The 26,078-nt window shown below is 43.0% G+C and overlaps 1 protein-coding gene across 5 annotated transcripts in view; it reads left to right on the forward strand.

Moving 5' to 3' along the window:
* TMEM117 (transmembrane protein 117) overlaps positions 1-26,078 on the forward strand; it is a 355,803-nt gene that overhangs the window by 292,680 nt on the left and 37,045 nt on the right. For all 5 annotated transcript variants that reach the window (XM_053254798.1, XM_053254797.1, XM_053254800.1 and 2 more), the window contains one exon: positions 2,694-2,853. In XM_053254798.1, coding sequence (XP_053110773.1) covers positions 2,694-2,853 — 160 coding nt within the window. The remainder of the gene's footprint in view (positions 1-2,693; positions 2,854-26,078) is intronic.

Raw genomic sequence — 26,078 nt, forward strand, 5'->3', positions numbered from 1 at the left:
AGGGCTCCAGTGGTCTATTCATAAAGCAGCAGGCTACACTCCTATTTTTATCCGAGGGTTAGCTGTATTAAAAGTCACCTTAAGTGGTGCAGTGGGGAAATGCTTGACTAACAAGCAGAAGGTTGCCAGTTCAAATCCACACTGGTACTATATCAAACTATATCAGTATATATAGATAGATAGATAGATAGATAGATGCTGAAAGGCATCATCTCATATTGCGCTGGAGGAGACAATGGTAAACCCCTCCTGTATTCTACCAAAAGAAAACCACAAGGCTCTGTGGGCTCCAGGAGTCGAAATCAACTTGACGGCACACTTTACCTTTAGCTGTATTAAGCCGTAGCAGCAAAAGTCTCAGAATCTTGTGATAACTACAAGAACTAATACATTTATTGTTGGGTAAGCTTTTATAGCCTAGTCTGCTTCATCAGGTGCATGAATTGTATTCCTCAGCAGGCAGGTATACATGGTTATAGAGGGGGGGGGGGGAAATAAAAAATAAGGGAATCCTATCTCAAGAAATACAGGAGACCTAGTCTTGTGGTGAGTTTAAAAGAATTCAAGTTAAGCATGGTGTTTATTCACAATAGCACTAACTGGAGATGACAACCAGGCGCAGAGCCAGCCAAGTGGCAGCCTGGGTCCAGCACCACCCAGCGGCCCCTCTGAAGGTGTCCCATGCGCGTGATGTCACACGCACAGGGTGTGCCCCAAATGAACCCCCCCCCCACCTGGGCTACCAGGAGCCCCAAGCGAGTTCTTGCCTATCCTTTTCAGGCAGCGTTTGCTGCCTTAAAGTGTCTATTCCCCACCCTCTCCCTTCAGAGAGGGAGAGAAAGGGAGAATAGATGCTTTCAGGCAGCAAGCACTGCCTGAAATGATATGGAAGTGCTCACTTGGGCTCTTTGGAGCTCAAGGCCATTCCTGCTTTGCACATGGGCATGGCCTCGAGCTCCGAATAGCCCAAGCGAGCATTTCCATATCATTTCAGGCAGCGCTTGCTGCCTGAAAGCATCTATTCTCCCTTTCTCTCCATCTCTGTAGAGAGAGAAAGGGGAATAGACTCAAATTTTCAGGCAAATGCTGTCTGAAAAGGATATATGCTGATGACCAATAAGACAATGGTTATAAAATTAATAACTGAACCATAAATGACAACTCATAATGAAACATGAATGATAATGGTCAAACATGAATAATAATGGTCAAAACCATCTAGTTGAGATACTCCTAAACAACACAAATGTGGGGCTGCTAAAGAACTGAATGAGGTAGGCAAGGCTCTAAGCTGACTGTCCCTAACTGGCTGACATTAAAAAAATGGCTGGCAAAAAGCCAAGAAGCTCTTTATGAATTTCTTGGCTTTTTTCCAGCCATTTTTTTAATGTCAGCCAGTTAGGGGCAGTCAGCTTAGATCCTTGCCTACCTCATTGAGTTCTTTAGCAGCCCCACATTTGCCTTGTTTAGGAGTGTCTCCACTAGATGGTTTTGACCATTATTATTCATGTTTGACCATTATCATTCATGTTTCATTATGAGTTGTCATTTATGGTTCAGTTATTAATTTTATAACCATTGTCTTATTGGTCATCAGCATATATTTTCAGTTGTTTTATTGTAATAGATGATCTCTCTATACATTTTCACTTTAGTCATGGGTGGGTTCTTTTCCCTTTGTTTTGCTTAGTTGTATTCTTGTGACCGCCCTCGTTTTTGTGCCTGAAAAGGATAGGCAAGCCCTCGCTTGAGGCTCCCGGTAGCCTGGGCCGGGGGGCGGGTTCATTCGGGTTTCTTCTGGAGCCCAAGCCACAACACTCGGGGGCTTTGCTGGCTCCTACCATTGGCGGCCCAGGTTCTTTGAACCCATTTGCACAATGTTGGCCATGCCCCTGATGACAACATCTTCCTGGGAATGCTTAATTAATGTGATAGAAGTGATTGGTCCTTATTCAGATTCAAGAGAATAGAATCCAACATTGTTCTAAATTCTAGTTCAGTTGTTCCATGTTCTAGATTTACTTTGAAGTTTTTCTGTTGAGGAATCACCACTTTCAGATCTGTAACAGAGAGTCCTGGAAGATTAAAAATGTTCTTCCCAGAAAACGTGGTGGTTGATGCCATATTTTAAAATGTAAGGTACTTAAAAGATTATAAGGTACCTTCAAACACTGTGCAGAACCTTGATTGAAGCCAAACTCCCTCAGCCCCGGAAACACATACTCTGCCCTCTGTCCTGCACAAGTACCTGCTTGCTTTCTAGGTCGGAAAATGCCAGGATTGTTGGTGGCATGCGAAGGCACCTATCTTGACTTATCCTAACCTATTTGCTTCAGAGAACCCAAGATCTGAACCTGAGGATTGAAGTGAGGTTCAGATCTAAGGTTGTTTCAAACAAATAGGTTTGGATATGCAAAGATTAGTGGGGTTGGCTGTTGCGACCAGTCTTGGCATATCCTAAGCTGGAAAGTAGTTGGCACTCATTCAGGGATGGGAGGAGATGGGCTGCTGGTACTGCATGTGCTCCTGGGTCTGAGGTCAACTTCAACTGAGTGCAACACCCAGTGTGTAACAATATTTCAAGTGTATTAAAAAGTTGTCTTTTGAAAAGTATTCATGGATAAATAAAATAACCTTGCAACATTTCCCCGCTTCTGTGCAATTTGATGGAACTGTTTCCTTTTCCTTTTCAGGGCAGTTCTGTTTACTTTGACCTCGGTGGTTGTGCTTGTCATTACAACTGACTGGATCAGCTGGGACAAGCTAAATCGTGGATTTCTGCCAAGCGATGAGGTTTCAAGAGCCTTTTTGGCTTCCTTCATCTTGGTGTTTGACCTTCTTATTGTCATGCAGGTATACTGTCCCAATATTTCTTTCAGTGTGCTGAAGTTGCTTTCTCACTTTTCCGCTACAGCATGTGCTGTTCAGCCAAAACTTTATAAAGCCAAATAAATGTTTATTTTGCAATCCCTATTAATAGGCTTACATTATATCAGTGTTCTCAGAGAATGGTTTAAATTGCAAATTGAGCTTTTTAAACAAACCCAAAAAACCCTGCAAAAACATTGCTGATTTTCTCAGCTGTATTTTGTCAGGTAAGAGTTTGGTGACTTTCCAAAACTGGCATGGAGAAGAAAGGGAAGGAAGAGAGAGAGAGAAGGGAAGGTAGTAATTTTATAATGAAAACCATCCATTATGAGGATGAAATAATATAATGAAGCAAAGTTTGCAGAACGCAATATGTACAATGTATGGTTATATCATAGAATGCCAGAAATTAAGAACAATTCATGCTCATCAATTTCTTTCTTTTTTGCCAACAAATTCTTACCCAGTCTAGTGGCAGCTGGTTGTGCTGGGTTTCTTTCTTCCAGCCAGTAGGGAAGCATCCAAGCTAAGTTAGTCATGACAATATCCCCTTGAAATGAATGGAGCAAAGTTTGTCATGACCAACTCGTCTCATTGATTTCAACTGTGCTCTGGGATGACTAATTCATCTGGATGCTGCTCAGTGTTTCTAAGGCCTCAGTCTCAGGTGCATTTACCTGGGAATAAGCTCTGTTGAACACAGTCCTCCCAGTTTTTGCTCTTTTGAATTTCTCGGCTGAATTTCGCTGCTATGTCAGTCCTGCACATAGTCATAAGGCCAAAGATTTCTTTATGTGGCACTGCATCTGTCTTCAACTACTTCAATATTCTTAAGGCATTTTAAAGAGAAATTTTGGTTCTGTGATAGCTGTCAACTCTGAGTTGTTTGCTTGCGTAGCTGAAAGTCACAGGTTGCAGGCATGTGGAGGGCAGGTTCAGTGTGGTTGAAGTGTCAGCCTTGGACTTGGGAGACTACCTGTGCTGAAGCACTGAGTGCATGTTCCACCTGGGTTAGGGCTCTGTATGTTGTTGCCCCTAGTGGCAACCTGTTGCTCTGCAGCAGTCTTGAGTCTCTGCAGCAGTCTCTTGAGCTTCCAATCCCTGCTCCGTGGAATCAACCACTGACTCTCCTTGCAGCCTGAAGCATATAAGAATCTTCCTATCTGAGGCAGGCTTTACCTCAGTTTCAAAGTCTGCTTGGTCCTGGCATGTTGTATTTCTTGATTCTGGTTCCTGCTCAGCTTAACTCCTTGTTTTGGGTCTGACTTTTGGCTTATCTTTTGCCCCAGATTCTTGTCTGCTTGGCTTTGGCCTTGGTTTAAAGTCTGGCTCATGGCTTGTCTCCTGAGCATGGGTTTTTGATCTGGCTTTGACCTTTGGCTTACAACTTAACCCCCAGCTTCTGGTTTATCTACCCAGCTTCACCCTGTATTATATTCTTGACCAGCTACTCACTGCATGGTCCAAGCCCTACTATGACTCAATCCTCTTCTTATCTCTTGGCCTCTGGTTCTTGTTGACTATCTGATTCTCCTGGTCCTGACTTTGAACCCTGAGCCACCTAGAGGCCACTGCCCATGACCCATCATGACACCTTCAGATCTCCACTGGGTGACCTTGGGCCTATCACACTCTCCCAGCCTAAGCTACCTTATAGGATTGTTCTAAGGATAAACTGGTTGGACAGGGGGAAACCATTTATACTGTTGTGAGTTCTTCAGAAGAAGGGTATGATAAAAAATATAATATAAATGAAATTTAATTTACTAAGTCTATACCTCTTTTTGTATCACAAACAAAAAGTCACAAACTGCACGTTTGAACTGCATGTTTGAACTGCACAGAGGTCTTTTCTCTTTTTCTACTGCAGTATTCCTTTTGTGTTGGTATTTTAATGAAGATTTTTATGATGCTTTATGCTATTATGTCCATTTGAAGGTTTTGTTTCATTTTTCTTAAGGATTATATCACCATTATGACTATAAAGGTCTACTTATATGGTTTAGCACAAATGCTCTTGAATTACTACTGCCTGGTAGGGGTCATTTACAAGTAAGCATTTTCATGGCTATAATGGCTTCAGTCAAGTTTACATACTACAGACCTGATATAACTAAAGCTAAGCATTTTAATGCCCCATGTACTTGAACTGGTGAGTTAAGCATGTACTCAAATGAAGCATGTATTTCCCATTGAAATACATGAGACCGTAATGCTTAACCTTTGTCTGGAATGTGCTTCTTACTTCCTCACCCTTTCCTGTGTATTATACAAACCCTAGGGCAAGGGCAGGTACAGGGCCTGAATTTTCACTTTAGACATCTGATTCCATGCAAAACATCTAAAAGGTTGCAAAAATACTGCTAGGCATCCTCATTCTCTGAGCTCTGTCAGTATCATTGTCCTGGCCTTGTGCTCCATTAACATTAGTCTAGCTCTGTGTGAGTAGGCCATGTGGACCATCTCTGTAACCCTGGGGTCATCTCTTGTAGACATAAAATGGAAAAAACAAGAACATAAGAGCCTTGCTGGATCAGGAAAGTCTTATGTAGTCCAGCAGCCTGCTTCCCAGAGTGGCTCACCAGATGCCTCTGGAAAACCTGTCCCCTCCTGCAACTGGTATTGAGAGGCATCCTGCCTCTGAACCTGGAAATAGCCTATAGCCATCAATACTGGTAGCCATTGATAGGTCTATCTTCCATGAATTTGTATGGGCATTTTAAAGCCATCCAAGCTAATGTCCATCACCACATCCCATAGCAGAAAATTCCACAGATTAATTAGGCACTGTGTGGAAAAGTACTTCCTTCTTTTGGTCCTGAATTTCCTGGCAGTCAGTTTCATGGGATGACCCCTGGTTCTAGTTCTGTGAGAGAGGGAGAAAAACTCTCTCCCCACTCTCTTCACATCAGCCATAATTTTATAACCCTCTAACATGTCTCCAGAACATGACATTTTGAGCATCTATCTGCAGTGCAACTACTTTTAGCACTGTATTTAATAGCTTGATCCAGGGGGGATAGCTGTGCAGATGGTTCAGAGGGCTACAAATGTCTTTGAATCTCTTTCAGTACTGTTATTCTCTGTGTCCCACTTGACACAGAGCTCCCTTGAAAATGACTGAGCAATTTGTGCCATAAGCTGTTGGTTACAGCAGGTGGAAACCTGTCTTAACAGTTTACGTTGGCACCTTTGTTTAATGAGGAAAAATCGAATGTGTGAATATCAATTTAAACAATTTTATGCTGCCTTTTTCTTCTCCCCCCCCCACTTCACATTCTGTTTAATAAGATGCAAGGGGCCTTCTAATAAATGAATCCACTTGTTGTGGCTGCAGTGAGAAACATGAATAAGAATAGCCCATACATTATCCTATGCAGCGCTGAAAATCATTATATGGAAAGCACAGGATGGTACTGTCCGCTACCACCATTATTGCTAAATCATTCTTTTGACTATGAAAAATGAAGTCACCGCAGTATGACCTTGAGGGTATCGAGCTAAAAGGGAAACTTCATTTGGAAATCCTTGGCTTCGGTGCTCTTTCATATTTTTACCGCACAGAGTAAGTCTTAAGTTTAATTGCATTTCTGAATTATGTTTGCACAGCAGAGTTGTTATTTATTTAAAGATATTTATCCAGGATGCACAACTGAGATGACTCATCTTATTTACAAGGTAGCTCTGGCATCAGTGAATTGCCATTGCCATAAAGTCAAGTTGGCTCCGATTGGTGCTAAATTGCTTTTTAAAAAATAATAACTGCAATCAGGGTCTTCTACTAAACTAGGGGGGAACAAGCCTGTGTGTTCCCTAAATGCCCCTGTAAGTTCCAGTCAGTGATGCTAACTGTGTTCACAGAAGCCTTCTCATTTTAGTTCCTCTGTGTCTATCCATTCTCTTTCTACTTTATATGTAATTAACTTGAGCATTAGCAAAATAATAGCCTGCAAAAGTTATTCTCAACATTGTGGAAAACGATAAGTACATAAATGCACAATAAAAGTTTAAAGGTAAAGATAAAGTGTGCCATCAAGTCGGTTTCAACTCCTGGTGACCCCAGAGCCCTGTGGTTGTCTTTGGTAGAATACAGGAGGAGTTTACCACTGCCATCTCCTGTGCAGTGTGAGATGATGCCTTCCAGCATCTTCCTATATCGCTGCTGCCCGATATAGGTATTTCCCATAGTCTGGGAAACATACCAGCGGGGATTTGACCTCTGGCTTGCTAATCAAGTCATTTCCCTGCTGTGCCATTAGGTGGGCTCAAAATTGTTAGAATGTAATGTTTATCCAAGACCAGTACTCAATCTGTCACTTTTCAACTCCATAGAGAACTGACAGGAGCCTGCTGAGTGGGCTAACATGTACATTCATCATATTGCATTGCTACAGTGCTAGATGTATGTGTGGTTAGTAATGGGGGCCCAACAGACTTCTATTGTGGTACTTTACTTTACTTATTGTAAAGATGACTTATCTCCTAAATTTAACAGAAACATTGGCCTAAAAGGAATGAAGCCCGTTTAAGTGCAAATAGGCTGGTTTGTGGAGTGCTGGTTTACAGATCCGTAGATCATCTCTCTTCCTCTGTTCTGCTTCACTCAAACTGATGTAGCGGCAAATAAACTTCTAGAATTTTGAATGCATGAGCCATAGAGAGCTAGAGCTGACAGTCAGAAAAGCAAACAGAAGAACTGGAACAACAGAGCTAAGGAAACTTGACTGAGATTTAGGCTGTGATCTCAGGCATCTACTGACTTGAAACTGATGAAACTTACTTGTACTTTAGGGTCTGGATACTAAATCATAAGATAAGGAAAGTACCAGAACCTCTTGGTCAGTTGTAAGAGTTATCAATAGAAAGGATAGAAAACGGAATATAGACGTGCCCAGAGGTGAAGGAGCTCAAAAGTATCAAAATTCAGAAAAAGACAAAGTTGAAATGGAAGAATACGATTTGAATGTGGAAGGTTGCAGGGCAGTCAGCCCTAACCATAGTATTAGGGGTAGGGATTTTCTGTTGGAACACTGGTAGACACAATTCCATAAGGAGTTTTAGAGAAGTCTGCCTACACAAACTGAATAATGTCTTAACATCTTCATCCTCCTTTCCTCTTAATTGAATTAGTGATATTATTTGGGATCAGCTTGGGTATTTGTATCCTGGCAAATTTGGATTATAGCTAACTTATTAAAAAGTCCATCCCACAATCTGCTAATGAAGAAAGACTTGGATCAAAGTGAATGTATTATACTTCCGTAAGATGTAAATCAGCATGAGCTCAGTAGCTTAACTTAATGAAGGGTGGACATGACTGTAAGAGAGTATGAACGTGGCACATTCTCATACCTGCCAACATGTTCCTATTTTCCAATGGGAAAATAGGGACATGTTGGCAGCTATGCAATCCTAGCTCACTGGTTTTCCAATCAGGCAAAGAAATTAGGCTGTTGGGTTATCTGAGCTCTTGCAGTGAGAAGACTGGTGGAAAAGAAATGGTGTCCATGTGTTTGTTACTCTGTCTCTTGACATCCTAAAGGATTCATACCCCTTCCAAAATAGAGTGTGAGATAATGCAGGTGAGGGCTTGTTCTGATGAGCAGTTTTGAGCAACAGTGCCATTTTGGGAGAAGGCAGAGTGCTTCCTCCTAAACAACAATTGATACATCATGGGATATCTTGCAGAGAGAGAAGTTGGTATCTACTCCATGGTGGAAGGGGAAGTTGAGAATAAAAGCTTAAAGGAAATTTTGCATCTCATCCTGATCCTAAGCCAATTTACTTAGAAGCAAGTCCCATTTATTTTTATGAAGCTCATGTCCAGTTAGCTCAGGATCACAGTCTTAGGCCTAGTGAACACACCATGGACTGTAGGATTTCTTTTCTTTTGGGTGGGTAGGCATGGAGATGGGGGAAGATCCTTCATTAGGAAGGGGATAATTGTCTGCTCCAAATGAGGGACCAGATGGAGAGAGAGAGATCCACCACAGAGACCAATGTAAAGTGATCTCTTTGTGTCAGCCATATTATGTACATTGGCCCTTGATGGAGAAATTCCGGGAATTCCGGGTTCGTTTAATGAGCAGAGGCCCTCACCATCCATCAGGTTCAAGCTTTATTGATCACAGCATGCCAGGTGTGCCAAGAGCACACACTCAGGCTTTTGGCAAGAGTCTTTTATATTGTTTACATACAGGCTATAGGATTGAGTACATTGCTTATCAGAGGCCAAACTTTAATGGTATACACCAATCATACTAGTACAAGCAGCTTAGCCATTAGTAGACAAGGTGAACCAATTACAGGGCAGAAACCAGCAATAATGCACCAATCAGCTTTAGCTATGCTTATGCCTAGTCAAGGCAGGGCAAGCTATGGTCAACAGGTGTCTATCTCTGCTTAGGTGGGACAGAGTATTGTTTCCAAGAAAAGAGGCCATTGTAACAGTTGGGTGCAGAAACTCATGGCCTTTAGGACTTATGTAGGTTACTCACAGGTGAAAGAAGATAGTGGAATTTTCCTTCATCACCCTCCATATTGAATTATCAAGTGAATGTGTGGTCTTTGGCCAGCCCAGCAATTTGATAACCAGGTCTATATAACACAGCATTCCTGATTCAGGAAATAGTTTGGGCATAGTTATTGGTGCCCCAAAGTGAATACAAGAAGAAAGGTAATACAGTATTCATTTACTTCTTAAAGCAGCTGAGTTTTGATATATCTTTTCATGTGCTGTTCTGTAGGTTGTTATGCTTCATTCAGAATATTTCCCCCATTGACTTTCTCCATGGGTACTATTCCCTACCTTGACCTTTCCTGACTAAAACAATAGTCTGTTTGACCCACCTCATCAAACTTATCTGACTTTTTCCATCTGGATTTAATTAATTGGGTACAGGAAATCAAGGTTAATTGTTGACCTCTTATCAATTAGTTTTGTGTTTTCCAGGTCCTTAACTTATCCATCAAAATCTCATATGCACCTTGACCTTCCCATCAAAGTTTCATATGATTAGTAGCATCCATCATTTTCATGTGCACCTTGTCCTTCTGTCATTAATCATTCTGAGGATGGGGGATGATGTGTTACCTCCGACCTGTAGTGTTGAGCTGGATATGTAATACATACACACCTAACTATGCTAAAATGGGCTAAAGTAGCTTGAAATCAATACAAAATTCACAGTATCTAATTCAAATAACCCCATTTGCTAAGTTTTACATTGATGTTATATTGGTTGGGATAATTGCTGACAGTACAAGTAACTATATGCCATGGAAAATGTTGTGTCCAGCTTTAGATGTTTAGATAAACATTTATGTGAAACAATGAGCACGTATAGATAGGTCATTCTGAACACAAATTTAATACTGTGTGTGATTTTACACTGAAATGAATACAGGGATTTATGACCTATATTGTAATTGAATCTTAACTCTGTACAGTTTCTGAGAGTCATTTCCATTAATCAGGCCCAGTGACATGTCTGACCTTACTGTAATAGCAGATCAGCTGGAGAATCAACTGAAGTTATCTTCTGAGGAAATAATTCATTATTGCTTAAGTCCTTAGAACAATTGCACCAGAAAAGCACACTACATTCAAGTACTTTGAACATTTAGGATGTCTTATACAGTGAAGTATACAGTATTTATCCTATCAACTGTCTTCACATCTCAATAACTGGCGAAGCCCAAGTTTGCAATTGTGAATTGTTCTCTTTCAAGGATTGTAGCACACACACTTTTCAGACAGAGTTCTCAAGGTGAAGTAATTTTTTCAGCTTCTTGAGTATGCTTTGATGTGTATGTTTGCTTTCACCTGCAACTTGGCTATGCAGCTCCCAATTATTTGTAAGGTATATTCTGCTATACTGGATTCCTATCTATATTGAAACGCTATAGAGCATATCTATTTTGAAACACTATGGAGCATTTTGTAATCAAAACCGTTATCCCAGATTCAAGCAATGAATTTGACTGGATATTTGGCACAGTAATAAAATCTTTCTAGTGCATTTTGCATTTCTCAAGGTTCCCTGTTTTCGTTAGGGTTTAGATGCAAGCTTTATGAAATTATGCCCAAGTTGGAATGTGCTGTTTTTATTAGTTGTTGTTATTATTATTAAAAAATCTTTATATACTGCTTTTACATAGCAAAAGAAAATAAAGGATGGTTGTCTTTCCCAAAAGGGCTCAAAATTTTAAACAGGTTGTTCTGGTAAGAACTAATCTGCCTACTTTCCTTTCACTATCTCTACAACTGGACTAAATTTTCAAATTGAAGTCCACAAGTTAGATCTCTTGCACCTCAAATGTTCACACATCTGCTGTCTTGGATCAGGGTGGATGACATCATTACAAACTACACCATTGTGGTGTCCCTGTGTGTCACTCACTACAACTGTACCAAATTTGGTCCAAATCAGTTAGACAGTCATCAAGTTTATGCACTTGCCCCTCAAAGGCTCACACATCTGCCTTCTTAGATCGGGGTGGATGACAAACTATGCCATTGAAGCATCCCTATGTGTACCTACAGCTGTAGCAAATTTGGTTCAAACCAGTTAAGCGGTTCACAAGTTAGCCCCCTTGTGCCTCAAAAGTTTATGCTTCTGCCATATTGAATTAGATTGATTGAGATAATAACAAACTATGCCATTGAGGTGTCCCTGTGTATAACTGACTACAACTGTACCTAATTTGGTTCAAATCAGTCCACAAGTTAGCCCACTTGCACCTCAAACATCCATGTGTCCACCATCTTGGATTGGGGTAGATGACATCATCACAACCTATACCATTGAGGTTTCCCCGTGTGCCCCTACAGCTGTAGCAAATTTGGTTCAATCAGTTAGGCGGTTCACAAGTTAGCCTACTTGCACCTCAAAAGTTTACACGTCTGCTTTCTTGAATTGGGCTGGATGACATCATCACAAACTATGTCAGTCTGTGTAGACTAGGGGTGTGCACGGAACCGCGGAGCTGCGGTCCGGCACTGGGGTGGGGGGTTCCATTAAGGGCGGGGGGGGCTTTACTTACCCCTCCCGCGCTTTCCACACACTGCCGCCGTAATTATTGAAGAAATTGCTCCTCCGATGGCTGTTCCTATTTTAAAAAATGGCTGCCCCCTTGAAGCCCTGGCCCCCTGCTGCTGCCTTGAAGCCCCCTCCCACCCCCTTAAATCTTGCCCCGGGCCCTTAAATCATGCCCCGATAACATTAAGAGGCGGGCAGCGGGGAGATGTCCTCCCGCCCCCTTCCCTGCTAGGGTGCAAAAGACTTTAGGAAGGCTTCTGCGCGTGCGCGCGCAGAAGCCTTCCTAAAGTCTTTTGCAGCCTAGCAGGGAAGGGGGCGGGAGGACATCTCCCTGCCGCCCGTTTCCCTGCCGGTCTGCAAAAGTACTTTTAATTTTGCAAAGAACTTTGCAAAGAACTGTTTCTTCTTTGCAAAGTTCGTTGCAAAAGTAAAAGTACTTTTGCAGACCGGCAGGGAAACGGGCGGCAGGGAGATGTCCTCCCGCTCCCTTCCCTGCTAGGCTGCAAAAGTACTTTTACTTTTGCAAAGAACTTTGCAAAGAACTGTTTCTTCTTTGCAAAGTTCTTTGCAAAAGTAAAAGTACTTTTGCAGACCGGCAGGGAAGGGAGCGGGAGGACATCTCCCTGCCGCCCGTTTCCCTGCCGGTCTGCAAAAGTACTTTTACTTTTGCAAAGAACTTTGCAAAGAAGAAACAGTTCTTTGCAAAGTTCTTTGCAAAAGTAAAAGTACTTTTGCAGACTGGCAGGGAAACGGGCGGCGGGGAGATGTCCTCCCGCCCCCTTCCCTGCTAGGCTGCAAAAGACTTTAGGAAGGCTTCTGCGCGTGCGCGCGCAGAAGCCTTCCTAAAGTCTTTTGCACCCTAGCAGGGAAGGGGGCGGGAGGACATCTCCCCGCCGCCCGCCTCTTAATGTTATCGGGGCATGATTTAAGGGCCCGGGGCGAGATTTAAGGGGGTGGGAGGGGGCTTCAAGGCAGCAGCAGGGGGCCAGGGCTTCAAGGGGGCAGCCATTTTTTAAAATAGGAACAGCCATCGGAGGAGCAATTTCTTCAATAATTACGGCGGCAGTGTGTGGAAAGCGCGGGAGGGGTAAGTAAAGCCCCCCCCCCGCCCTTAATGGAAGCCCCCAAACTCCCCACCCGAACCAAAACCACCCAGTGACCGGACCGGTCTGGAGGCCTTTAGAATGGCCTCCGAACCGGTCTGTGCACATTCCTAGTGTAGACAGTATTGAACTAGATGGATCAATGGTCTGACTTGGTATAAGTTAGCTTCCTATGTTCCTAAGGTGAAGTGCCACTGTTGTAAAAGAGAATTGCCATGATATTTTCAGGGTGTAATTGACCCTATAATTGACCCTCATGCCAGAATGAGGGCACAAGCAAACCATTCTTTAATAATTGCTTCCCTCATAAACATGAAACTATCTTATGTGGATTTCACTAAGACTTTATTTCAGAAACAAGTCCCTTTCTCCTCTTTCCCTCTCTTTTATTTCTGATCCCACCCCCCCATACTCTCTATAGGATCCCCACTGGGACAAACTTCCAAACAACAAAACACAAAAGATTACTAGACAGAATACAGTTGACTCTTGTTACCCACAGTTTCAGCACTCACAGTTTTGCATATCTGCAGTCTGGCAATATATACCCAACCTCGTTATCCACGGTAAGCGATTTCACATATCCACAGTTTTCGGCACATGCGGTACTGCCCTTATATGGTTGTGCTCTTGCTACATGTGCTCGTGGTTTTTGAGAGAAGTTTGGAGGAGGACAGTGGAGTGCTTTGGTCTGCATTTTTTGAGGGTTTTTTTAATGCTTCTAAAAACCATTTAGGGTAGCATTTGGCAGCCTTGGGTATCCTTTGGTCACCTTAGGAAGCCATTGGAATCTTTAGGAGCCATTGCTCTGGAGCTTTTGGAGGCTTTTTGGAGCTATTTTTGTGGAGCCTTTGCAAGCCTTTGGGAGCCTTTTTTGAAATTCCCTGTGGAGCTTCTTGGAGGTAGAGGAGCTCCTCCAAACCCATCAGGAGGAATGGGAGGACATAATCCAGGCAGTTCCTGAAAGTGAGAAAGAAGAGGAGATGCTCCCCAAGTCCTTCACCACAAAGGGATGGTCTGAGATTCTGCACCTGGGGGATTGCCTTGACTGACAAGGTCTTCACACTTCATCCCCTGATGGAGTGCAGCATCAAGTTCAAAAGGCAGCTGGAGGCTTGCAACCCCATAAGGACACCTACTGGGTTTTGCAAAGCAAGACCAAGCAAAGCACCATCACCAGTTACTTTGAAATGGTAGCCACACCGAGCACCACAGTTCCAGAGTCGTCATCATAAAGAAACACCTTCACTTTCTATGGCTTCAAGGAGGAGGAGGATGACAATGATAATGCCTGCAGCAGGTCTGCTTCTCCAGGGCCTTCTTCTGCTACCTGATCTGTGACTGTGTGCCAAGCAGAAAACTGGAGCTGGAGTGTTTTGAACACCAACACCAATGAAGTGGAGTTTGTTGTGGGGTTTTTTGCTGCTGCATGCCAGAGACTAGAAGGCAGGGATGTGCATTAATCAAGGTTCATTCACTGGTTCGGTGCCAAACTGGATCGGACACGGTCCAAACTGCCTCAGCACTACGGGCAAGGGAGCAGCAAGCGGGATCTTTTAAAAAGAGGAGAACAGGGCCTTTCCTGCTCTCTGCCACCACATGCAGCTTCCTGCTGTGACAGCATTGCCCCTAAGAACCTGCATGTGGCACTGGCAGACACATGGTGCATGTGTGGTGCACGTGTGGGCACCATTTGCATGGTCAGAAACACCACACTTACCATGCAAATGGTGCCTGCACATGTGTGGATGCCATCTGCATACCAGCATGGCGTGCAGGTTCTTGTGGGCAGCATGGTCGCAGCAGAAAGCTGCAAGTGGCGACAGAGAACAGATAAGGACCTGCTCTCCTCTTTTTAAAGGATCCTGCTCATTACTCTCCTCCCCATAGTGCTGAACCAGTGCACAAACCTTGGTTCATGCGCATCCCTACTGAAGAGAGCTGGAGTGCTGCAAACTCCAGCAGTGGAGTGAGGTAACTCCTCTACTTTTGTTGGATTTAAATAAATTTTATTGTGTGCTGCCTGTTTGGCCAACCTTCCAACCAACCAAACCAAGGCGCTGGGGTTCCAACCAACCAGACCAAAGGGTTCATCTGTGGGGTGAATAAACTTCATAATTATGTATCACTAGTGGAGCTGGGGGGCATTTCTTGGAGAGCTGGAGAGAGACAATGGGAGAGCTAAAATGGCCAAGGTACAGTGCTGTGCTGCATCCTCATTTCTGCTTTTACTCTGTATTTTTGGTGATTTTTCAGTTATTTTCCTTGGCTCCAGAACCTAAGCCCCCAGTTGCCATTGACTTAAGGTTTCATTATCCGTGGTCTCATTATCTGCGGTTGTAGGCCAGAACAGAAGTCCCGCAAATAATGAGGGCCACCTGTACAATAAATTTCAAAGCAAGTGTACAAAGTACACTTTAGGGCATTACATTTCCAGCATTTAGACAGCAATAGAGGCAGTGGATATTGACTTAACAGCCATGAGAAATGAGATAAGGATCTGTCCTATTACCAAAAGGTCATGTGAACTGGCCTTCCATTGCTATCAACAGTTAAATGGGGTGTTCAGTATTTGTATGTGTCAGTGTATGCTGCCAGTCAATAGGTTTAGATACAAGAAAGCTTTTAGAAAAGGTTAGCCAATTGTTCAGCAATATGTCCTTGTAGTTCTAGCATGTGATAATTTGCTATAACTGTAAATAACAATTTGACTTCTCTATAGCTTTGGTCAGTTACCAGAATGCTTTGAGGAAGTGATGTAGGGTATTGGGCCAGACCCTCCTGCCCATTCACGGGCTGCTACCAAGTCCTGCATTATGGCTGTAGCCATTACTTTCTTTATACATTTCTCTTGTCTTTGCATTAGCCACTGAGGGGCTAGCTAGGCCTTCCCAGAGACCTGGTTGGATTCCTGAGTAGGGATGTGCAAAAAATTTCGGGCACAGATCGATCTGTGCCTGAAATGAGCAATTTCGGGTGATTCGGGGCCGAACCGAATCACCCCCGATGTCCCCCGATATTTTTCGGGGCCGAGTCAAATCACTCGAATTTCGGGGCCGAAAAATTCGGGTGATTTGGCTCATGACCGATTTTGGGTTTGTTTGTTTTTTGAAGTTTTAGTGACTTTGGGGCAGTTTGGGGGCAGAAAGTGGGGCCTGGGGCAGAATAGTGGGGATTGGGCAGAGGGCTGATTTTTTGGGAATTTTTGGTGTCTTTGGGGCAGATTGGGGGCAGAAAGTGGATCTGCCCCAAAAGAGTGGGGTGGGCTGGTAGATAGTGCCTAATGGGTGGAGGCTACCACCCGTTCCCAATTTCAGAGTGATTGGGCAGAGGGCTGGATTTTGGTGAATTTCTGAGGTTTTTCTTGCATAAGGTGCAGTGTGCTAGATTGATATTCATAGTAAATGAGAGTGTGAAAAAGTGAAAGTGGGGTCATGAAAGTTCTTTAATTGAGAAAAAATCTCATTTGCTATCATTGAATGAGAATTCACACCTCAGAAAATAAGGGAATAACATCCCTTCAGAAAAACTTCTGAGGTGTGAATTCTCATTCAGTGATAGCAAATGAGATTTTTTTCAATTAAAGAACTCTCATGACCCCACTTTCACTTTTTCACACTCTCATTTACTATGAATATCAATCTAGTACACTGCACCTTATGAAGAAAACCTCAGAAATTCACCAAAATCCAGCCCTCTGCCCAATCACTCTGAAATTGGGGACGGGTGGTAGCCTCCACCCATTAGACACTATCTACCAGCCCACCCCACCCCACTCCTTTGGGGCAGATCCACTTTCTGCCCCCAATCTGCCTCAAAGACACCCAAACTTCAAAAATTCCCAAAAAATCAGCCCTCTGCCCAATCCCCCTGAAATTGGGGTGGTAGCCTCCACTCATTAGGTACTACAACCCCACCCCACCCTTTTGGGGCAGATACACTTTCTGCCCCCAAACTGCCCCAAAGACACAAAAACTTCAAAAATTCCCAAAAAATCAGCCCTTTGTCCAATCCCCCTTAAATTGGGGTGGTAGCCTCCACCCATTAGGCACTACCACCCCACCCCACTATTCTGCCCCAGGCCCCAATTTCTGCCCCAATCTGCCACAAAGACACGAAAACTTCAGAAATTCCCCAAAAATCAGCCCTTTACCCAATCCCCCTGAAATTGGGGTGGTAGCCTGCACCCATTTGGCACTACCACCCCACCCCACTCTTTTTGCCCAGATCCCATACTATGCCCCCAAACTGCCCCAAAGTCACTAAAACTTCAAAAATTCCCCCCAAATTAGCCCTTTGCCCAATCCCCCTGAAATTGGGGTGGTAGCTTCCACCCATTGGGCACTACCAACCCAACCCAAAATCTTGCCCCTGGGCCCTTTCCCCCCGAATCGATTCGGATTCGGATTAAATCCAAATCCGAACCGAATCAAGGGTGATTCGGGTGGCCTATATCCGGGCACAAAACAGAACAGGGGTGATTTGGTTCGGGTCCCGAACCGAATCACCGAAAATCCGAATTGCACACCCCTATTCCTGAGACCTTCAGTTGCTGATCCCTGTTATAAAGAAGAATCGATGAAGGGTTATGAGGGTAAGCTGTGTGGAGTTCATTCTTGCTGTGTGGCAGAACCTTAGTGATGAGGTAATACAGTAGTGTAATCTGTGAGTGCATTGCCTAACATCTTTTTCTTTGCTTAAAAATAGCTGGGATATGTGTGTTGAGGCTCTGGTGGTGAGGGAGAGCTTTTGTCATCCTTCCTCCTGTAGCATTTCCCTTATTTAAAGCATATGCACATGCACAGACTGCTATGAGTCATGGGGGTGGGGGTAGAGACAGGTACAGTATGGCTACCTTTCCACTGACACTCACTCCACAGCTAATAACACCTGCAGCAACCATTTAAATCAGGGAAACAGCATGGTAAATAGAGTTAACACCTTTCCCCAAGTACTAGGGTTCCAATCCAAATTGAGGGACAGAGGTTGTTCTTCAGAAAAACATCAGCAAAGAAGAGATATCCAGTAATGTAAGTTGCATGGTTTAGAGAGCACTACTTTTCCATTTGGGAGCTTAATCTCACTTTTTCTCTGAGAAGGGGAATGGAAAAGAGAACAGACATTACCTCTGGTTAAACTCCTAATACCAAGAATACTTTCCATTAACGACAACCATTCTACAGCTAGAATTCACGGACATTGGACTGTGGCTCCCATCATAGATCATGGATCATAGAATAAATCAATCCAGAATTTTCACTCGAAGTGCAAATGACCAGGCTCAAACTATCATTCTTCGGACACATTATGCAAAAACCCAGCTCTCTTGAGAAGTCCATAATGCTGAGAAAAGGTGAAGGAAAGAGAAGAGGACGGCCAGCATCAAGGACATTAAAGGCCAAGCTAAAAACAGATCATCCTGGAGAAAATCTATCTATGTGGTTGCTAAGAGTTGACACCGACTTGACAGCACTTAATCATTCAATGAGTTTGCATGTCACATTGAGTTTGGTTCCATCCAAGAGGAAGGCTTTCACCACATGTGGAACCCAGATGTAGGCTCTTTGTATGCAGTGAACTGAGCATTATTGCTTTCCTCATTTTTTGTCATCACAGGTGTGTTTGCCTATTTATTTTATTTATTTCAGGCATTTCTACGTAATCCTTTGTGATCCGATGGCACCCAAAGCAGCCTGCAAGGGCACAATAAAATAGCATCAAGCATTAATTAAATTTCATAAAACTTAAAACCAAAATATTGTGGTGGTTGGCTTCAGGAGCATAGCAAGGTTGAAGTGGGCCCTGGGACAAAAAATGAAGATTGTCCCCTAATCCCACCTTCTTCTTCAGAGAGGCATGCCAGGAGGCCCTCTCCCTGCAGTGGAGAGCCACTTGATCCTCCACCACCCCGTCCATTCAATTGTAGCTCTACTCCTGTTTTGCTCACTGCCTTAGTAGAAACTCAAACGACTGTCCCTTCATGTGGCTAGAATGGCCAGGTACAGTGTTCCTGAGCCCCTAATATCTTTAATTTCACCCACCCCATTCTTTCAGCATTTATCTGATGAGACAAGTACTGCATTTGTGGAGAAATTCTTCCCACAGTAGAGCAGATATATACAGCAACAGCAACTGCAGAGATGTGGCAACTGTAGAGAGTGGCTACTACCCTTGTGTCCAAGAAACAGGACATCTTGGAACTCTTGCTGGTCAGGCATCTTTTGGAGTTGGCCAAGTCAGGGCACAGCTCGTATAAACACACTGCTGGTGAATGGCCAACAGTAGCTCCCTGTGTAGTACAGACAAATGCCATCATTCACCAATACCAGACACAGCTGGTGTCTTCCCTCCGCTGTCTCCAAAGGACACATGTAAATAAGGACAGTAACATAGGAAGCTGCCTTATACCATTAGACCATTAGTCCATCTAACTCAATATTGTCTACACCAGGACTGCTCAGCTTTGGCCCAACTGCAGGTGTTGGCCTACAACTCCCATAATCCCTGGCCATTGGCCACTGTGGCTGGGGATTATGGAAGTTGTAGTCCAAAAATAGCTGGGGGGGCCTAAGTTGAGCAGGCCTGGTCTACACTGACTGGCAGTGGCTTCTCCAAGGTTTCAGGCAGGAGCTTTTCCTAGCCCCACCTGAAGCTGCCAGGGACTGAATGTTGATCCTTCTGCATTCAGAGCTGATGTACTACCACTGAACTAGTGTCCCATCCCCAGAGGTGGCATACATTGGTCTCCCATCCAGACACTGACCACACTGAGACCTGCTTAGCTTCAGCAAAGGAGCTGTATCATATACCTTTAGACAGACCATACTCTGAGACCCCAAAAGTGTGCTTTCCCTGCCTTTCAGTCTAATCAGTTGCAATGACACTGACTACTTTCCACCCCACCTCACCAACCTCACTAATCAGTTGCAATGACACTGACTACTTTCCACCCCACCTCACCAACTGCTAACACAGTTATTTTATTTATTTGATTTCTGTACCACCCTTCCAAAAATGGCTGTGTGTGAGGGACAAATACACTGAAGCTTTAAACACCCTTGTCAAAAGGTGTTTGAAGCTAATAAACAACTAAACGTTATTTAGCTAATAAAGAGCTAAATCTGTGGAACATGGCAAAAATTGCTTTCCGCTCCCATTTTCTCTCAGCCCTTCGAGCTATTCTGGTACAATGTATAATCTCAGCAGAGAATATCCATCTGCTCTAATCCTTCCCTGATTGACTTCATTGTTCTAAAATATACTATATGTGTCAATGGCTTTATTGTTTCATGGTTTCCTATTGTTACATGTGTTGCAATGACAAGGTTGAGTTGTTCTCTGAATTTTCATTCTCAGCACTAATGCTCACAAATGACTTAATTTCCCTATGAGTATACTAAAATTTGCTGTGCCCAGACATCTATTCTCCTATTTGTTCAACCTATATAGAAAGTATATTACAGCTGTTAAGAATTATTTGCCTTGCTACCCAAGATCTCAGTAGGGCCAAGATAGAGCACCAAATGCTTCCCACCCCTCATGTGTGCCTCCTTTTTTGTTGATGGTGGTGACGGCTACCATTTCACTAGACATGAGCATAGAGATGCATGCAGACACCCACTTCCTCCTGTGATTCTTCCTTGGATGTGGCCAAGTGCACATCCTCCTACCTTTCTCATGCCGAGCTAGTAATAGCAAATAGCAAAATAGTATTATTATTTTTTAAAGTCTGTATTGTATTGCATCATCTCGTCCACTTCTCTCCTCGTTTCACTACTAACCGAGCATGAGAGAGGTAGGACAGTGAACTCTGGGCTAGGTGGGGGGTCTTGGGGGGTCTCTTTGCAGGGCAGTAGCTATGCCACTACTTGGTGAAAAGCTGCTCCAGTCGCTGTGGAAGATAAGTGGTAGAGGGAGGCAGATGAGGCAGTAGGGGGTGGCAAGAAGCATCTTAGCACCCTGCGGACACCCCAAAATCTGCTGATTCAGGCAACCACGTCACTTTGCCACATAGAAGGCCCACCACTATATCTACCCCCTGACAGTTTCAGTTCCTTCTGTTCAGTTCCTCTGAAGTGATACTAACTGCTTATTTCTCCCTAAATAAATAAAGGCTTCCTAAAGAGAGGTAATAAGCTTTGCAAAAGCTAAGCTGCTAAAATCAAATCCCGGTCCTATTCAGCTGTAAAGTAAAGAATGACAGCTTTTCAAGCTAGAACTCAGTTAATCAACATTTACAAAGGGAGGAGATGAATAACTTGCATATAATTGTACACGTGAATACATGGCCATAAAGATCTGTTTGGGGTTTTACATTGAAGGTAATGCAAATAACTGACCCATTTTTTTTTAAAACTTTTCATTTACCTCTGCGCAAGTTCAGAGAAACCTTCTCATTCAGAGAACGTTAAATGTGATGACATCCTTCTCTGTGATCTAGTGGGTCATCTGGTTAGCTTTATGAATACATCAAGGATTTGTGCAGTTCTTACATGGAATATCTTTAACCTTACATTTGGACCAGAAAATGATCTATATGTTTATAAAATCACATAAAACAGTCGTCTGGGACTGTACTACTTCAGCATGCAGGTCAAGTAATTCATTTTGATTGACTGAATGCATCTCTCCCCATCAAAAGTTCTGCCTGTAGAAAATGAGCATGGCAGGGATTTGTCAAGCCCACCCACCTTCATGATGTGCTACATTTCTGATGCAGAGAGATGCATTCAAATATGCAATTCTCCACTGGTAGTCTAAAACAGTGCAGTTACAGCAGGTCTAATGACATACCTTTCTCTAAATGTGTAGGTTGGCTTTAAGATACCTGTATTGCCTGTGTGGTTCAAAAGTGGAACGTAAGCATTAGCTTCTCTCTGTCAACCTAAGGCACACGGTTACATTCATCTTCAGAACAGCCCTGTCAAGTTGCTCTATTTATTCCTGGGTTTTGAACATTATCTTAAAATGCTCATATGCAAGCTCTTCTTTTAAATACACCTGTAAGGCTTTCGTGGTGGGAGGGGACGGAGCATGGGATTTTACAGACACTGCTGACAATAATCCTCCTTGGATATGCAGATATATGTATTAGCAATAGCATAGTGTGCTGTAAAGAAATAGGTTGCTATTAGCTTTATTGTATACAGAAACAGCAGGATAAAATATGAGTAATGTTGTGCGTCTGATTGCCTTTTTTCTGCAGAGCCGATTAAATGGCAGTTGTTTGTGCTTCCTCGGAAAGTTTGATGGCAACTGGAGAGTACATTAGTTGAAAGGCATACTTATTTTTATTGCCTTTGAGCGCTTGCAACGTACCATAAAGCTGCTGCTGTTTTGCATAACAAAGGGGATATGCATCCTTAATCACTAGGTGTCTTGCAATAATTAGTACATTAGGTATATTATTAGTTGTAATAATACTTTATTGTGGCCATTAATTGGTAATTTTGTTCTTCTGCTCCACAGAGGTAGGGAAATTATTTCCCCCCATTTTATTTACATAGCAATTGGACATTATAGTTTCCTTCCTTCCTAGGATTGCTTATTCCTCCCCTGTGCTGTTTTAGGGTTATGCCTTGGAGATGCAAGAATGGAATTTTTTTTAAACCCTCCTTTTAAAGGTTGTTATAAATTTTAAAATTGTTTTAAAACAATGAAATATAAACAAGAATAGAGTCTTAATGCAGCAAGGCTTCCAGCATCCCACAGGTCAGAATGAAAACATGTTTGAAAGTTTCCACAGTGGCTATTGTTGTGTGCTCACTGGGTTGTGCTATAATTACATTACAAAACCTGGCTCATGTAGCAATGGATTAACTTTAGCTAAGCAAGCTTGCCTTGAGCAACCTCTCTTATATGGAGCGCCATAGCTGTGGCAGCATTCTAGCCCCAATGAGTGGAACAGGACAATCTCTTCCTCACTCATACCTGAGGATAATACAGAGGCACCAGCCTTCCTGCCTCCTAAAGGGTATGATCAGGTCCTACCAGAACAAAAGTCCTTGAACAATGGGGATGGGGGACGACTCCACTTCTGTATATAAATTTAATTTTTAGATTAAATTTTGGATTGTGAGCCCTTTGGGGACAGAGATCCATCTTATTTATGTATTATTTCTCTGTGTAAACTGCCCTGAGCCATTTTTGGAAGGGCGAAACAGAAATCAAATAAATAAATATATTATGAGCTAAGGTAGCCTAGTGGCTAAGAGACTAGGCTACAAACTGGAACATCTTCGGTATGAATCTCCCCTCTGCCATGAACTCCCTAACTGGCTTTCAGCACACACATTTGTCTGATCCTCAGCTTCCCAGCTGCAATATGGGTATAATAATACTTACCTTACGGGGTTGTTGTAAGATAACAAGATTATACGTGTGAAGTGCTTGCTTTGAGTTGTCAAAAGACCTCTACAGATACTAAATAGTATTGTTGTTAATGAGTTAAATTCCTCTCGCTTCCTAGTGTTATCTAACAGTAAAAAATATTTTCCTGATTTGCAGAGTGAAACCCGGTCAAACATGAGTGGATTCCTATCTACCACATCAGTTTGAATTCTTTGGCTTCAGGTGCTGTCAAACGGAAGTGCTAAATAGTAATCAGTTGTAAAAATTAAAGGAATAGTTTCTCAAGAAACACACCAGTGTGTATGTCATTCTATAGGCTTGAATAAAGGAGTTGCCCTCCAAGCCTAATTAGGTAAAAAGGGGGACGTGCAAGGAATGGCTAATGGATCACTCCCACAAAATTAGGCTGAGCCATTCTGATGGTTGATTAAGGTTGCTGGAAACAGGAGGAGTTTTATCATTGCCTTCAGAAAGAATAGCAACAAGCCCTTGTTGCTTAATTCAGAAATTATAGCCTGACCATTTTACATTAGAGGAAAGGCATTTGAAATTGCTTGGATCTGACTTCTTGGGTTCCCTTTTCAGGAAATGGAGCTCCTTCTCTTTTGCCTTTTTCTGTGATGAGCATACTGCTGTTTTTCATCCACATCCCAGCTGTGTGGATACAAAGAGGAAGAAGCAGGGAGGGCTTCTTTAAGGAAAACAGAACCCCCCTGAGCCCTTGCACCATCTTGGAAGGCATGCACAGAGTAACCCTTCCCTGTGCTTTCTCCTGGAGCTCTTAAGAGAGGGCTCTGCCTTTCTTATAGGGCCCTCCAGCACTGAGAAAAATCCAGTGTTGTGCGCAGGTCAGGACAGTGGGAAATAGCTCTCACATTGAAGGTTTTTTGCCCAAGTGGCCCCTGCTTGAAAAATAGTGAACATCACTATGCTGACACATTTAATGTCATTTGTAGTTTGCCCATTAGTTTGCTAAAAAGAAAAAGAAACCTCACCAGAAATGCGATGACAAATTTCCCACCATCTTATTGGTTGTACTAAGAGCCCACTGATTCTGAGTCAGGAAAGAGCAAATCTTTTACAAACAGGAAATCTTCTCCAAACCCTCCGTGTGGGGTATCCACTTTGTAGGATTACTATGGAGGAATCAGAAAGGGGTCGGAATCATTATGTAACTGCTTGGAGGCTGGCGCTATCTTTGTGCCCATAACCTTCATGTGATGATTCCAGAGTCACTCTCTCAGGGCCCATCTAAATAGGAAGACCCAGGCTGGGCAATTTGCCAAGCCCCCCAAAAAACAACAACAAAAAAACCTGAAGCCAGTCCTGAATCCAGAGACCTTGCAATTAGATTCAGGATTCTGTGTCCCTTAGATGCCCACTTGCAAATGAATTTAGGGCTCCTCCTCATTTCGTAGTTTTGTAGGACTTTGGTAAGTGAAAATTATTCTTCAGGGGTGAAAAAAACAAGTTAAAATTCTCTCTGCTACACAACTATTTGTTGGGAATTCTCTGTGGTGAGAGAATCCCTTTTTCATTACAGCAGAGTGCACAGAGGCACAACACAGCAGAATTTAGTTAGGCATGCATGTGTATGCTGAGAGTAAAGTAACTTGGAGCCAATTCATAGTTTCAAATCAATATATAAGGCATTTATTAAGGAACTCCATTCTAGATAGGAAAGTGAGGAGTTAGGATCTCTAATCTATCTATCTATCTAGCTGGATACAGATGGATTCTGCATCTTCTCTGCACACATGGTGCAGGGAGAGGAGCTTGCCATGTTGCAAGGTAGAAGGACAGGTAGGGAAGAAAGAGAGGAAGTGAGTTGCTGGAAGGAAGTAAATCCCTGAGATTAGCAATCTACATTCCAAAGGGATAGTGTCAGAGCAGTAGAGAAGGGATGACCAATGTCTTGACCCTCTAGCCCTCTGACTCACTAGTCTGTCCCCCACTGTCTGAGACAAGAGACAGCGCAAAGTCCTTAACTTCCAACAGTATTAAATGAAGCGGTATCATCTATTCCATCTGATCAGAGATTACAAGATTGACTGGGAATCCAACCAAAAGAGATGGAAGTGCTTGTTGGCTGCAAATCTGTTTGCTGATTACTCAGTCCATGTAAATGGTTGGCAACCAGATTGCACTAGTGCAACACTGCATTGTTGCACTGCACTAGTGCAACAAAGATGCACCCACGCAAAACAGTCGCATAGCTGAATGGATGCTCCGAGTTACATAGTCTCCTGAGGTCTCAGCCCACTTTTGCCTTGTGCTTGCATAACAAGGATAGTGGAGACTTTGTATCATTCCTTGCTACATATATGGACTGAGGTTTCATAGCAGGAGGTGTGCCGCCACAGGTCATTCAATCATACCCTGTTGCATCAGCACAACACCATTGTGGAATGCAAGCTCCTGATTTAGCACAACTAGCTAGCACAACATCCTTGCATTATCACATCATATTTGTACTAGTGCAGCTAATAAATATCACCCAGAATATTTATATAGTATAAATATCATCCAGGCATAAGAGATACTTGATTTGGATTTTTTTCAGTGTCCAGGAGTTCACAGTGGCGTCACAGTGGAGTTCACAGTTGTTTAATTAGAAGTTTGTCGCAGTGGAGATCCTGTAGAGAGTGTGGGGAGGTGGAGTCAGAGAAGAAAAGGGTGGGAAAGGAGAAGGAGAAAATGGATTTTTTTAAACATA

Source organism: Hemicordylus capensis, chromosome 5 (assembly GCF_027244095.1).
Source record: "Hemicordylus capensis ecotype Gifberg chromosome 5, rHemCap1.1.pri, whole genome shotgun sequence".
NCBI classification, from domain to species: Eukaryota; Metazoa; Chordata; class Lepidosauria; order Squamata; family Cordylidae; genus Hemicordylus; species Hemicordylus capensis.